Consider the following 13049-nt stretch of genomic DNA (forward strand, 5'->3'; position numbering starts at 1 on the left):
AGGGCCGCCACCTGGCGCCTGAGAGTGGCGGGAGACAAACCCCGCTCCAAACCCGCCTGTAGAAAAATGAGGACATCCTGAACCGTTGCAGACGTAGGATCCACATGAGCAGTCGCACACCAACCGCAAAAGGCTCTCCACGTGGCTTCGTAGATCCTCGTCGTGGATGGTCGACGGGCCGACTGAATCGTACCAATCACCGTATCCGGCAAACGGCCTTTCTTCAAGAGGACGCGCTCAAATGCCAGACGGCCAACTGCAGCCATTGGGGCTCGGGATGACGAATGGCCCCCTGACACAGCACGATCCGATGTGGAGGAATCACCCACGGGTCTGTCACCGAAAACTCCACAAGATCTGCAAACCATGGCCTGCGGGGCCAATGTGGAGCCACCAGTAATATCTCCGCCCTCTCCACTATCATCTTGCGAACCACCTGCTGAATCAGAGTGACGGGTGGGAAGGCATATAGTAGACCCGCTGGCCAACGACACCGCAGAGCGTTTGTGTCCTCTGCCGCTGGAGTCGGATACCGAGTGATGAACCGGGGAAGTTGGGCGTTGGTCGGACTGGCGAACAAGTCTACCAGAGGCCGTCCGAAGCGAAGAGAAATCTCCTGAAATAGACTGGGAAGCAGCTGCCATTCGGCCTGGTCTATCACTTCCCTGCTGAGCCAATCCGCTCGTGTGTTGGCTTCCCCGGAAATGTGGTCTGCGAGGATGGACTCCAGATTCCTCTCCGCCCAGTTGAACAGACGTGTCGACTCGAGCATCAGCGTCTGTGACTTCGTCCCCCCTTCCCGGTTTATGTGCGCTTTGGCAGATGTATTGTCCGTGAGAATCAGGACATGACGACCCCAAACCAGCGGCCGGAAATGCAGAAGGGCGAGACGAATGGCTCGAAGTTCCAATAGGTTGATGCTCTGTGCACGTTCCTCTGGAGACCATTGTCCTTGGCCCACCTGGGCACCCAGGTGGGCTCCCCAGCCATGGAGGCTGGCATCGGTGGTGATCACGACCCGGTCTAGTTCCAGGAAACTGCAACCTTGCAGGATGGCCGACGACTTCCACCAACACAGTGACATTCTGACTCGCGGAGGCACGAACACCGTCCTTGTGGAGTTGGAACTGCCTGTTCTCTGGAATGGAAGAAGAAGCCATTGCAGTGGACGAGAATGTCTGCGTGCCCACGGAACAACGCGGAAACACGAGACCATCTTCCCCAACAAACGTGACAGCGTCAATAGAGGAGCCTTCCTCCGGGTCAGCACTTGGCCCACAAGCGATTTGATGTTTTTCGCCCTCTCTGAAGACAGGAAAACCTGACCCTTCTCGGAGTCTATCAGGGTCCCTAGGTGTAGAATCGCGGTCGTGGGAACGAGCTGGCTCTTGTCCAAGTTGATGGAGAATCCGTGCCCTCGGAACGCTGAAAGCACCCTGTCTCTGTCTTGCGCCGCTTGTGCCCTGGACGAGGACAGGATCAGAATGTCGTCCAGGTAACATAACACCCTCACCGGAACGGTACTGAGATACGCGGCCACTACCGCCACCAGTTTGGTGAAAGTCCTGGGAGCCGAGGAAAGACCGAACGGCATCGCACAATACTGGTAATGCCTGCCCGCATACTCGAATCGCAGAAACTGTCGATGCGAAGGAAGCACTGGAACATGCAGGTAAGCCTCTCGCAAATCCACCGACTGCATCAGGTCCCCTTGGCGAATAGAAGCCAGAATGGACCGAAGAGAATGCATCTTGAAACGACGGTAACGTACCGCCCGATTCAACTCCTTGAGGTTGAGAATGCCTCTGACCCCTCCCGAACTTTTGGGAACCAAAAATAGTATCGAATAGAAGCCGGTCCCCTGCTGGTCCAACGGAACCGGTTCTATCGCGCGGATCTCCAGCAGGTGTGCTATCTCTTCCACCATCAGGCTGCGAGAGTCTGTGGACAGGGAAACTGGACACCGGATGAACCGTCGTGGGGGCCGATCCGTGAATTCGATTGCGAGGCCCTCCGAAATAGTACGACACACCCACTCGTCCGGAGTGGACCGGGCCCACCGATGACAAAAGGCCCGGAGACGTCCTCCCACTGGTCCCGGAGTCGGTGAGTCATTTGCCCCTTCTGAAGGGCCTAGAAGTGGATCCGCGATAGGGGCGCTTGGAGGAGGACTGTGATCTGCCACGCTCTCTGAAACGTTGTCTGTCGGAGAAGCGGTCTGGAGCCTGGAACGACTGCCGGTAAGTCGAGGGGCCTCCCTGCCCCGAGTAGGAACGAAATGGCTGACGTTGCGTGTAAGGTGTGTAACGCCTGTCTTGTCTGCGAAGGGACGAGGGCATAATTTTGCGTTTGTCTTTGTCCTCCACAAGAATCGGCTCCAATGCCGTGCCAAACAGGTTCGGGGCTTTATACGGGGCCGCCGCCAACTTCCACTTGGTTTTCACATCGGCTTTCCACGGCCGTAGCCAGAAAAGGCGTCGCGATGTGACAGAAGTCGCTAACGCCCGCGATGCAAACTTGACAGAGTTCAACGAGGCATCCGCCGAATACTCTGTGGCTGCAATAATTGTTAATATCGTGGCGCAAGCGGGTATCCTCTGGAGGGAGTCGTTCCTGAAGTTGGCGCAACCAGATCAAAGAGGCCCTATTGAAGAATGAAGTAGCCGTGGCAGTTCTAACAGTCCAGGCCACGGCCTGATGAGACCTACGAAAGGCCAATTCGGTGCGCCTGTCTTCCGATTTGAGCCCCTCCAGCGGATCAGATGAGACCATCGAATGCGAAGTGAGAGACGCCACCGGTGCATCCACAGTGGGCACGTCCAACATGGCTTCAAGTTCGGGCGCCGCACAGAACAGTTTCTTATCTAAATTGCTTGGTGCAGTGGACGACCCCGGTTGGGCCCAAGGCGCTTGCAGAACATCCGCGAACAGTTGAGGGCACGGAATAAAGTCCTTCTCCTGCTTGACTTGCTTAAACAGGGCATCATGAGGACCGGTCTCAGACGGGGTTGTCGGGGGTTGTGCTCCCACCGAACCCAAATTAGTAGTCAAACGAGCCTTGTGAAGGAGGGACTTAAATAGTGAGGGACGAAACAAGCCCGTGAAGGCTGGAGTGTCAGGTACCAGACCTTCATCCTCAGAGAATTCGAGGTCGTCGGGGCCCTCCTCGTCATGGCACGAGCCCTCAGATGAAACAGACTCACGAGGCGAGGGGGATCGAGCCCTGCGAGAGCTTGAAGAGGCCAGCGTGCTTGAAGTCCCCGCCGCCGATGTCTGAGCCGCTGTTTGCGCTCCGGCCGCCATAATAGAAGCCAACGCAGTTGACAACATCGTCTGGAAGTCGAACTGAGACGGAGGCGGAGGATTGTCCACCTCTCGGAGTCCCGCTGCTGTGGGCGTGAAAGTGGCCGAAGGTTGGTGCCGAGGGGGCGGAAAGGCCTCCAAACCCGCTGAGGAAACATCAGGCATCGACTGGGACACGCCCTTCTGCCAAGCCAAGGAACCGGATTGGACCGCTCTCCGCTCCGAGAAGTCAGGAACAGGAACAGCCTGTTGGGCGGATCCCGCATCACCACGGACTAAAGACGCTGACGCCTGCTTGGCCTTCTCACATCGTTTTTCCAAAGCCTTATGACGCCTGAGAGCATCCTTATCAGCGGCAGAGGAGGTCTTAGAGTGGCGGGACTTGTGACCGCCAGACGCAGAGCGTTTGCCCGATTGTTTCTTGCGGGACTTAGATCTGACAGGGCTAACCTCCTGATCACTGTCTGAGGAGAACGAGCAGTCCGCCATGGTGAGAATGCCCAAGTTGAATAGTAATGATAAATTAATTGACAGATAGATTTGTAGTAATAAATAATGAATCAATGATTGATTGCTTGATTAATTGATTAATTGATTAATTGATTGGAGAAATGCTTGATTGAATAATTAATTGATTGATTGGATGACTGGCTGCTTTGAATACAAAATTAATAGATATCAGTTTGTTTGATTAAATAATTGAATGATTAGATGAAATCTTGCTTAATTGATAATTGATTGCTGAATTGATAGTCTGGCTACCGCTCTGGGCAATGTACTATGCCCCAACAAGCAGTGCTGGCCCTCCTGCCACTGATTCCAAGGGCCCCCTGATTCTGCCCAGGAGAGAGGACAAGCCTTGCACAAAAGGCTGCAAAAGAAGGGGTGAGCGATAGACTGGTGATGCTCCTCCCCCCCTTCTTTCTTCCTTCGAGTCAATGCCCAGACCGGGACAGAGACTCAGCCAGCCAGACCTCGGAGTAAAGGCTGCGGCCCTCTAATTAGGGTCCGCGCTGCCACGAGGTGCTTCCAAAATGGCGGCCGCCCTGATGGTCTCAAAATGGCGGCCGCAAGTTGGTGGCGTAGTTATAAATGGCGGCCTGCCCGAGCTTCGTAGGATGGCGGAGCGCTTTCCCCCCCCCTGGCGCCGCTCAGACGCGGACACCAACCAGGGCTGGAGATCGGAGCGGTTTTGGCGCGTCGGGAGGGTAGCGAGCCCCGACAGCCACGCTACACCCCCCCCCCCAGTCAAAACTTACGGCCGGAGCTTCGAGGCCGAAAATCAACGCCGCCAGAACACAGCGCCGCCCGCAGAAGCCTGACGGGACGGTCGCTGGATGAGTCACGCCTCCAAATGCAGCGAGCCGGTAGCCGCTCCTGAAATCACCTCCGTTCCGGCTCGCTGTTTCACACGAGGGTCGGGGGAGCTATTCCTTAGCCCCGACCTCTCTGGCAATAGTAAATCTTTACCGGATCCGCCCCGCAGGGACAGAAGCCGGCAGCAGCAGGCGCTGAAGCGCAAAAGCCGGTACGACCCAGCTCCCTGGGCACGAAACCGACGAGCAGCTGATGGACTCACCAAAAAGAAGATAGAAATCTAAACTGAACCGAAAAAAAGGAAAAAGAAAAAGGGGGCTAATCAAAAATAACCAAAAGCCTAACGCAACACTCAGAGCACAGAGAAAATCCTCCCAGTGTGTCAGCAACTGAGAGAAAGACTGGGGATTCGGGTGCAAAAGGGGGCGTGGAGAGAGCACAGAGTGGGTAGATAAGTAAAAAAAGTTCTCTCAGTTGCTGTCAGATAAGAGGATTTTCCAATGCTGGAGTGTAGTAGCAGCGTTCTGGAAAATCTCTTGTTCTATTAACTTGACAAGATATGTGCCCAATAACATATTACAGGTAGATCTCAAATTATGAAAGTTTGTTCAGCAATCATCTGAAGTTACACCCGTGCAGAACAAGATACTTGTTACTTCTTACTTGTTACTTACTCCCAAGACCCCGAACTTACAGCTGTTGCAATGCTCTCGTAATCAGAACTGATCTACATAGCAGTCCATCATCAATAAAGGAGAATATTTCTAGCTCAGGGTTGAAATGAGGGGTCCTTGGTGCTCTCTGAGCTTGCTTGTTTTGTTGCAGACATTTCATTACCCTAACTAGGTAACATCATCAGTGCTAGTCACCATCACTTTTGACTGCAGGGATTCTTTAACTCTGCCCACATGCCCATCTCCCACCATGCCTGCCTTTTTGGCCCCCTGCCCTTCATAGCCCGGTGTTCCACTGCCCTCAGCTGACTTTCACCATTTCTGCTTCCACGAGCATACCTGGTCTGGCCCTTTGTGAGGCAGCTGCTAGCCAAGTTTGCATGTGACAGTTTCATCATGAGACCTGAGGAAGAAGGCCTCACATGTCCAGCAGCCACCTCATGAAAGGCCAGGCTAGACCTGCCTTGTCATCAACAGGAGCAAAAATATAGGAAAGGGCAAGGAGGCAATGGCAGCTGGGTTGGGGCTTCATACCACTCACTGGGCTCAGGTGGCTGCAGCTTTGTACTGTGCTGCTGGAGCTTCCAGGAATGGCTGCACATTTGTGCTGCTGTGCTAGGGCTTCCAGGGGGATAGCTAGGTCTTTGGGTATGCTGCTGGGCCAGGCTGGGGCATCTGAAATAACATTTTTGATTAAATGTTGTTTACAGCAAAATATCAAGCCTATTCCTGTTACATCTACATTAATTTAATATTATAATTATCAATACCAGTATTTCAATTGTTTTACTTTCCTTTACTCTGTGGTATGTAGGCACTATACATATATTGCTTAACGCATTGTAAGCCGCCCTGAGTCTCCGGAGAAGGGCGGCATATAAATCAAATTAAAAAAAAAATATATATCATGTCTTAAATGCATTCATCCATCCATCCTTTTTTTTTTTTTGTTCACCCCAGCTTCAGTTACAACAGGATGAAAGAGTTTATCTCTATCTTGCAGCAATCATAATTTTTCCCCACTATCCCAGTACTAAGAAGTCACCTGTATTGCAGATATTTGTATTAAGAAAAGTAGGTGGGAGGGAAGGATTGCTTATCATTGTTGTTTGCTTTGAAAAACATACAGCTATAAGTATATTTCAGTAACTGAGATGGTAGAACTCCAGAGGGTAGAAACTACCCTCTGCAGTTCAGTAACTCCAGAGGGTAGAAAATGTTTATTAAAATTTTGTGACACTACTATTTGTGGAAAATTGATGATTTAGCTGCTGCAGTCATATGAAAAATGCCAATTTAGCATATCTACAATTTAATTTAATAGGCTGGGAAATAATAATTCAGAACAAGCAAAATACTTTTTATTTCATAAAATAATTCTAGTGCGGCTTTAATAAATTGTCACTTATTACTAAAGTGCATCAAGAAAATTCAGTGGTTAAATTTACATATTACGCCAAGCCATTTTTAATTCTAATTGTGCTTTAATGAAAAAGCTTACTGATCTGGTTCATACCTAAAGCTACAAACCACACTAAAAAAAGTTAAGCTTTTCCTGTCCAGTTGTGTCCGACTCTAGGGCACAGTGCTCATCTTCATTTCTTGGCTGAAGGCGCAAGCGTTGTTCAAAAATATTTTTCCTGATCATATAGCCAGCATAGCTACATGCCAGAGGCACACAGAATACCTTCCCACCAAAGTGATACCTATTAATCTACTCACATTTGCATGTTTTCAAACTGCTAAGTGGACAAACCACACTGGTGACATTCAAACAATTTTAACTATAAATTCTGACTATAGTTTGCCATTAGAACACATTCACTATGTTCATACTGGCTCAGGTACTCTGTGCTCAAATCATATACCTCACATGTCACGCAGCAATTGCTATGATTAAATTATAATTAATTAACAGTGATATGGAATTTGTTCAATTTTGGAGAATTTTCCTCCTTTTTTTGCAATTCCCCTTACATTGTGAAATTGATGTGTATACTTATACACTACTCACCTAAAGAGCCCATTCAGATTAGATGAGAAATGAAACCTCCCCAGGGGACATATATGACCACCCCCCAGTCAATTTTCTCAGCCTGAAGAAGCTACTTTGATAAACAGCAAAATGTTTCAAATCAACAAAAAAAAAAAAAGTCCAATTTCCATTACTCAACTTCCAGACAACTGTACCTGAACGACTTCTTCATTAACATCTTGTGTGGTTGTGTCTGTAAAGTTCAGGTTTTGTTTCATCAGTCCAGAGCACTTTGTTCCCCCAAAAAACAGGCTCGTCAAGGTTTTCTTTTGCATACTTGAAACAATTGATTTTTGGAATGAGTTCAGAAAAGATTTCTCTCTGACAGTTCTCCCATGCATTGTGTAAACAATTTTGTACTGAGGATTTGTGGACAGCTACACCAGCATCATCTAAGCCTTTTAGGAGATCCATGGGTTCTGTTTTGCAGCTCTGTCCTATTTTTCAACTGTCCTAGCAGAGATTTTTCCGGTCTTCCAGGGTTTGCCTTCACTTCAACTATTTCATGTAATTGTGTTTCATGTACAATGTTTCTGAAATTTCTAGCTGGAAACATTTATAGATATTTTTATAGTCTTCCACTCCTCTTTCAAATATTCAGACACCTGCTTAGAAAAGTCTGTGATTGTTGAAAACAGATAGAGCAACAATCATAACTCAGGAGTTAAAATAACAATATTTGTTTTATTCACCTGATTAATTGTAGACCTAGTGAATCAATCACCTTTTGGTCCCTATTAACAACTTTACAGTTAAATAGAAATAAAAGAACAAAAAAGTACTAAATCAGTCAGAAGGCTTTTCAAAGTTCTGCACATTACACATTCACCATTATCTTGAATCTGTAAATACATGGATGTAAATAGTAAGCATACATTCAAATCTGCAAACACATGCCATGTTTAACTTTGTACCACGTATAGCCATGTTAAGTTCTATTCACTATGGATTCAGTGAAACATACAAACAATATAGTTTGTAGCCCTCTGCTATACATAATATTTCTAGACCCAAGTATTTTGAATATAGCTGATAAAGAACTGGATTTTGTTTTTCAAACTTGATTGCTTATATTTTTGCCACTGCTGGTATTAATACTGCTCTATTTTTATTTTCTTAGGTAAAATGGACAATGGAGGTGGTTTGCTATGGGCTGACTCTCCCTTTGGATGGTGAGACAGTGAAATACTGTGTTGATGTATATACAGATTGGATTATGGCTCTCGTTATACCTAAAGATACAATTCCTCCACCTGTTATTAAAGAACCAAATCTTTACGTTCAGAGCATTCTCAAGCACTTACAGAACCTCTTTGTACCTAGGTAAGTAGTGTACAGCAAATAATTTTATGCCTCTATAATTATTAATCAAGACAAAATAATAGTCCATACTATCAAGCCATATTTATCTTAAAACTATAGCTAAAAATCTTGGTAACTTTTGTTTTAGGAAAGTGTTTTAATTGGTATTTATTGGTATTTTTGAGTCAGTAAAATTTTTATTCTTTAAAATGTTGTTTGTAAATTTTTAACCATCTTAAACTCTGCAAGAAATTGCCAGAAGTTGAAGTAAAATATTTAAGCTAAAATATAATGCTCCATGTGTTTCAAGCTCTTCTTTCGTAAGCAGGATCTCAGAAAATGGTATATTTTTAGAAGAACCAGTAGGTATTTTGAATTCAACGAGGTAGCTCGGAGATTTCAAATTATTCTACTTATTGCTGACTTTAGATGCTTTGAAAAATCTTTTTATGACTAACCTCTCTTAATCCTGCTGTCAGGCCTTTGACAGTATATTACAACTAGGGAACAAGACTCATATGGAGTTTCATTAATCAAGTTTAATGTCAGGAAATGTTAGAATAGAGAATCTTTGGAAATGCAAAAATAGAAATCGATTCAACAGAACTCCCACTCTCATTTAAGAAATAATTTGTTAAGTGAATTTGTTTTTCCTCAAATACAAAACTGAATGGCTATGTACCCTTTTTTTGCTGTTAGTGATGTTTTAAAATACTTGCTCTTGTTTTCCAATTTCAGTCTTTGCAGATACTTTTTGCAGTTTGTGTTGTTAAGGTATGTTTTCTTCTTTATAGGCAGGACCAAGGTTCCAGTCAGATTAAATTGTGTTTGCAAGTTTTGAAAGCTGTACAGAAATTGGCTCATGAATCAACCATTATGGCTAGAGAAACATGGGAAGTTTTATTATTGTTTCTACTGCAGATTAATGATACTCTACTGGCACCTCCAACAGTACAAGGTTGGACTTCTCTTATTTATTACTTCCCAATAAACTTTTAGCTGGAGATTATATAATTAAAAACATCCTGGTTTTTTTTACTGTTTTAACATTTTAAAGCATCATAATGAGGGATGGGATTCAGCTGGTTCGGACCGGTTTAGGCGAACCAGTAGTTGTGACCTCCTCCCTGGTGCTATGCCATCCTATTTAGCTGTGTTTTTTAAGCCGCGTGCATGCGTGAAAGCACACGCGTGAGCAAAGTGCATGGGCAGAAGGCTGCGCGCATGTGTGGAAGGCGAGCGTGCACATGCGCACACTCATATTTTTGGTGCTGGGGTGAACCAGTTGTTAAATTATGTAAACCCCACCTCTGATCATAATCTTAAAATGATGCTGAAATATTAGACATGTTCTCTAAGATTCGGTAAACTGAAAGTACATTTTTTTTGATGAATCAATTTTTTATCTCCAATTCATTGATACCAATATAATGTTTTTAAGGACTTGCAATATTTGTGAGCCTCAGATCAGAATCTAATCTATGTTGCAATAGACTCCAAAGATTTCTCATACCCACAATCCTAGAAATATTGTTTCTTGTATATGTTATTCCAAGACTTGTCCTAACCTTATTGGAGACAAATAATAACTTTCCAATAAGGCCCATGAATTATATTCACAATATTTTTATATTGTGCATATTTGGCTGATAAAATATTAGCCCAGTTATATTTTTGCAAGTCCAGTAAATTAAAACAGTCAACCAATTTCGTTGTATACATGATGTACAATGACAATAAAGGCTATTATTATTATTATCCACAAATGTTAATCTCAATTTAGCTAATGAAATTCTTGGAAAGCTGTTTTCTGAATAACTTGTTTTTACGAAAATATTTATCTGGAATTAACATTAGAATATCTCACAAGACATAATTCAGAAGAGAGAATGTATTCATTTTAATAGTATTAATTATATCCTATAAATTTAATAGGATTTTAATGCATCCAATAACATCCAAATCAACCTATTCTAAAAGTTTCAGCAGTATTTTTATTTCTCTATATTAGAAGAGTTGTTAGAAATAACATTTTCCAGGAATTTAATATGTACATGAAGTTTGCTAAATAGTTCTGAATGAAGCTGATTATTCTGGTACGTGATCATAAAGCTATATCACAATTGAGTATACAATGCGAACAGCTATACCAAGATGGATCACAATTATCCCTTAATGTAAAAATAATAGAGGATTCCTTCTAAGGAAGATTTTTGAAATATTCTTTGCTTTGTTAGGTGGTATTGCTGAAAATCTGGCTGAAAAACTGATTGGTGTATTGTTTGAAGTCTGGTTGCTAGCCTGTTCTAGGTGTTTTCCCACACCACCTTATTGGAAAACTGCCAAAGAGATGGTAGCAAATTGGAGGCATCATTCTGCAGTGGTAGAGCAGTGGAGTAAAGTCATCTGTGCACTCACTGCTAGGTAGGCTATCTCTTTTTTCATTATTCAATTTGGCATTACTAAATGATGCAATTGATATTAATATTTCAGGAGATCCCCTTGGGCATTGCTCTTTCTATTCAAACTGACTTTTACCACATCAGAAATATTACATTTACTACGTGTAAGCTTTTGAATTTGTTCTTAAATTTAATTTCACTGGGTTCTCGATGGTTACATAGCAGAATGCAGATCAGAGTTCCCATTATCATTTGTTATTTTGCATATTTTTTTTCTTTGAAATAGAAAATTGTCATGTCATGAAGAGTCATGCAAAATAATTATGTAATACATCATTTTCATTGTTATTATTCTAAAAGCAAAATCTATTGCTAGGATTCTGAATGGGAGCTAGGCATATTCTTTTGCCTTTGTCAACTATTATACCACAAAATCTTTGCAAAAACTCCATGGATGAATTTGAGTTTTTATATGTAAGGGGAGGCTGTATATATTATTATTGAAAGCTCTTTGTTTTTCATAATCACTGCAATATTAAGTGTAACTCTGCATTGTATGAATATTACCATTTGAGCAAGGATGTTTCATGTCGCTATATAACCAGTTAATTCCTTGTTTAAATTAATTTTATTGGAGTACAAATAAACTGTTAACTGTAATTTTTCTGGGTCTAAAACGGGTGTCAAACTCACAGTGTCACAGGGGCATCACATGACGTATCGGGACTTTTCTCCCCTTCGCTAAACGGGGTGTGGGCATGGCCAGCGCGTGACGCATCTGACCCATGGGCCAGAAGTTTGACAGCTCTGGTCTAAAAGAAGTACTTCATGAATTTTTTAAGCGTTAAAGTATAATTAGGTTGATTGCAGTTTGGATGTTTACATGATATTTATAAGGATTTTGTTCAGCAAATGCCTCCATCGAAATATGGATACTAATATATGTACTGAAATCAGTCAGAACCCTAAAACCATTAAAAGGCCTGTTTTTGTTTCTAGATTGTTGCGTTTTACATATGGACCTTCATTTCCACCTTTTAAAATTCCTGATGAAGATGCAAACTTGATACCTCCTGAAATGGATAACGAATGTGTTGCCCAGACTTGGTTTCGCTTTTTACATATGCTGAGGTATTGTACAGAAGAGAAATCATGTAATGTTATTAGCAAGTTATCTATATATGAGGTTTTTTTGGATAAACACTTATTGAAATATATCGGCCTTTTTGTGAAATGGCTCTGTAGTAGTTCAGGATCCAGATATTCAAACCAAAAATAAAAATAAAATAAAAACCTAATCTTGTTAATCCATGAGTATCTTTCATTCTGGAAATAAATTAACCCATGGAAACATCTAACTTAATCTAAGCAGAACGGATTAAGTTAAATCCGCAGAACAGCTTTTGTATAGTTCTGACTGAAAACATTTTTTCGGGCTACTTTAAAAAATAGTTTTTCTGAAATTCTTCATGCCTTTTCAATGTTTTGCTAATTGTGTTCCTTTCACATAGCTCTATACTGGTGTTTCTCAATTTTGGACATTTGAAGATGTGTGGACTTCAATTCCCAGAATTATCCAGCCAGCATGGGTTAAAAAACATGGTTAGCTAAGGAATTCTGGGAGTCGAAGTCTACACATCTTCAAGTGGCCGAGGTTGAGAAATACGGTTCTAAACACTGAAAACTAATAATTCCTCCACTCCCTCTGTGATTTTAGTGTATTCACACCAAACATTGATATAGCTGTACAATTTTCTTATAACACTGTTGCATTTGCATCAGCATACAAGTGTTATGTGCCTCTAGATGGCCATAATTAATAATATTTTAAACCTAAACCCCCGAACACCTTGCCAGTTAAGTATTGGATAAGTTTTTATTACTTCTTGGTCTATTAAGTTTTAAGCATTTCATCTTCAGAACATATTTAAAAAAACAGAAATCAATTTTTCATGCAGCACTTTAGAGATAGCAAGCTTTGTGATAAATTTGTCCATTGGCATTAAAAACTTAAGG

General features: G+C 43.2%; 1 protein-coding gene across 1 annotated transcript in view; it reads left to right on the forward strand.

Moving 5' to 3' along the window:
* RALGAPB (Ral GTPase activating protein non-catalytic subunit beta) overlaps positions 1–13049 on the forward strand; it is a 69845-nt gene that overhangs the window by 11559 nt on the left and 45237 nt on the right. The window contains exons 3-6 of the mRNA XM_070941644.1: positions 8450–8652; positions 9426–9589; positions 10869–11055; positions 12033–12164. Coding sequence (XP_070797745.1) covers positions 8450–8652; positions 9426–9589; positions 10869–11055; positions 12033–12164 — 686 coding nt within the window. The remainder of the gene's footprint in view (positions 1–8449; positions 8653–9425; positions 9590–10868; positions 11056–12032; positions 12165–13049) is intronic.

This window comes from Pituophis catenifer, unplaced genomic scaffold, assembly GCF_029215685.1.
Source record: "Pituophis catenifer annectens isolate HBS135680 unplaced genomic scaffold, rPitCat1.0.hap2 SCAF_3, whole genome shotgun sequence".
NCBI lineage: Eukaryota > Metazoa > Chordata > Lepidosauria > Squamata > Colubridae > Pituophis > Pituophis catenifer.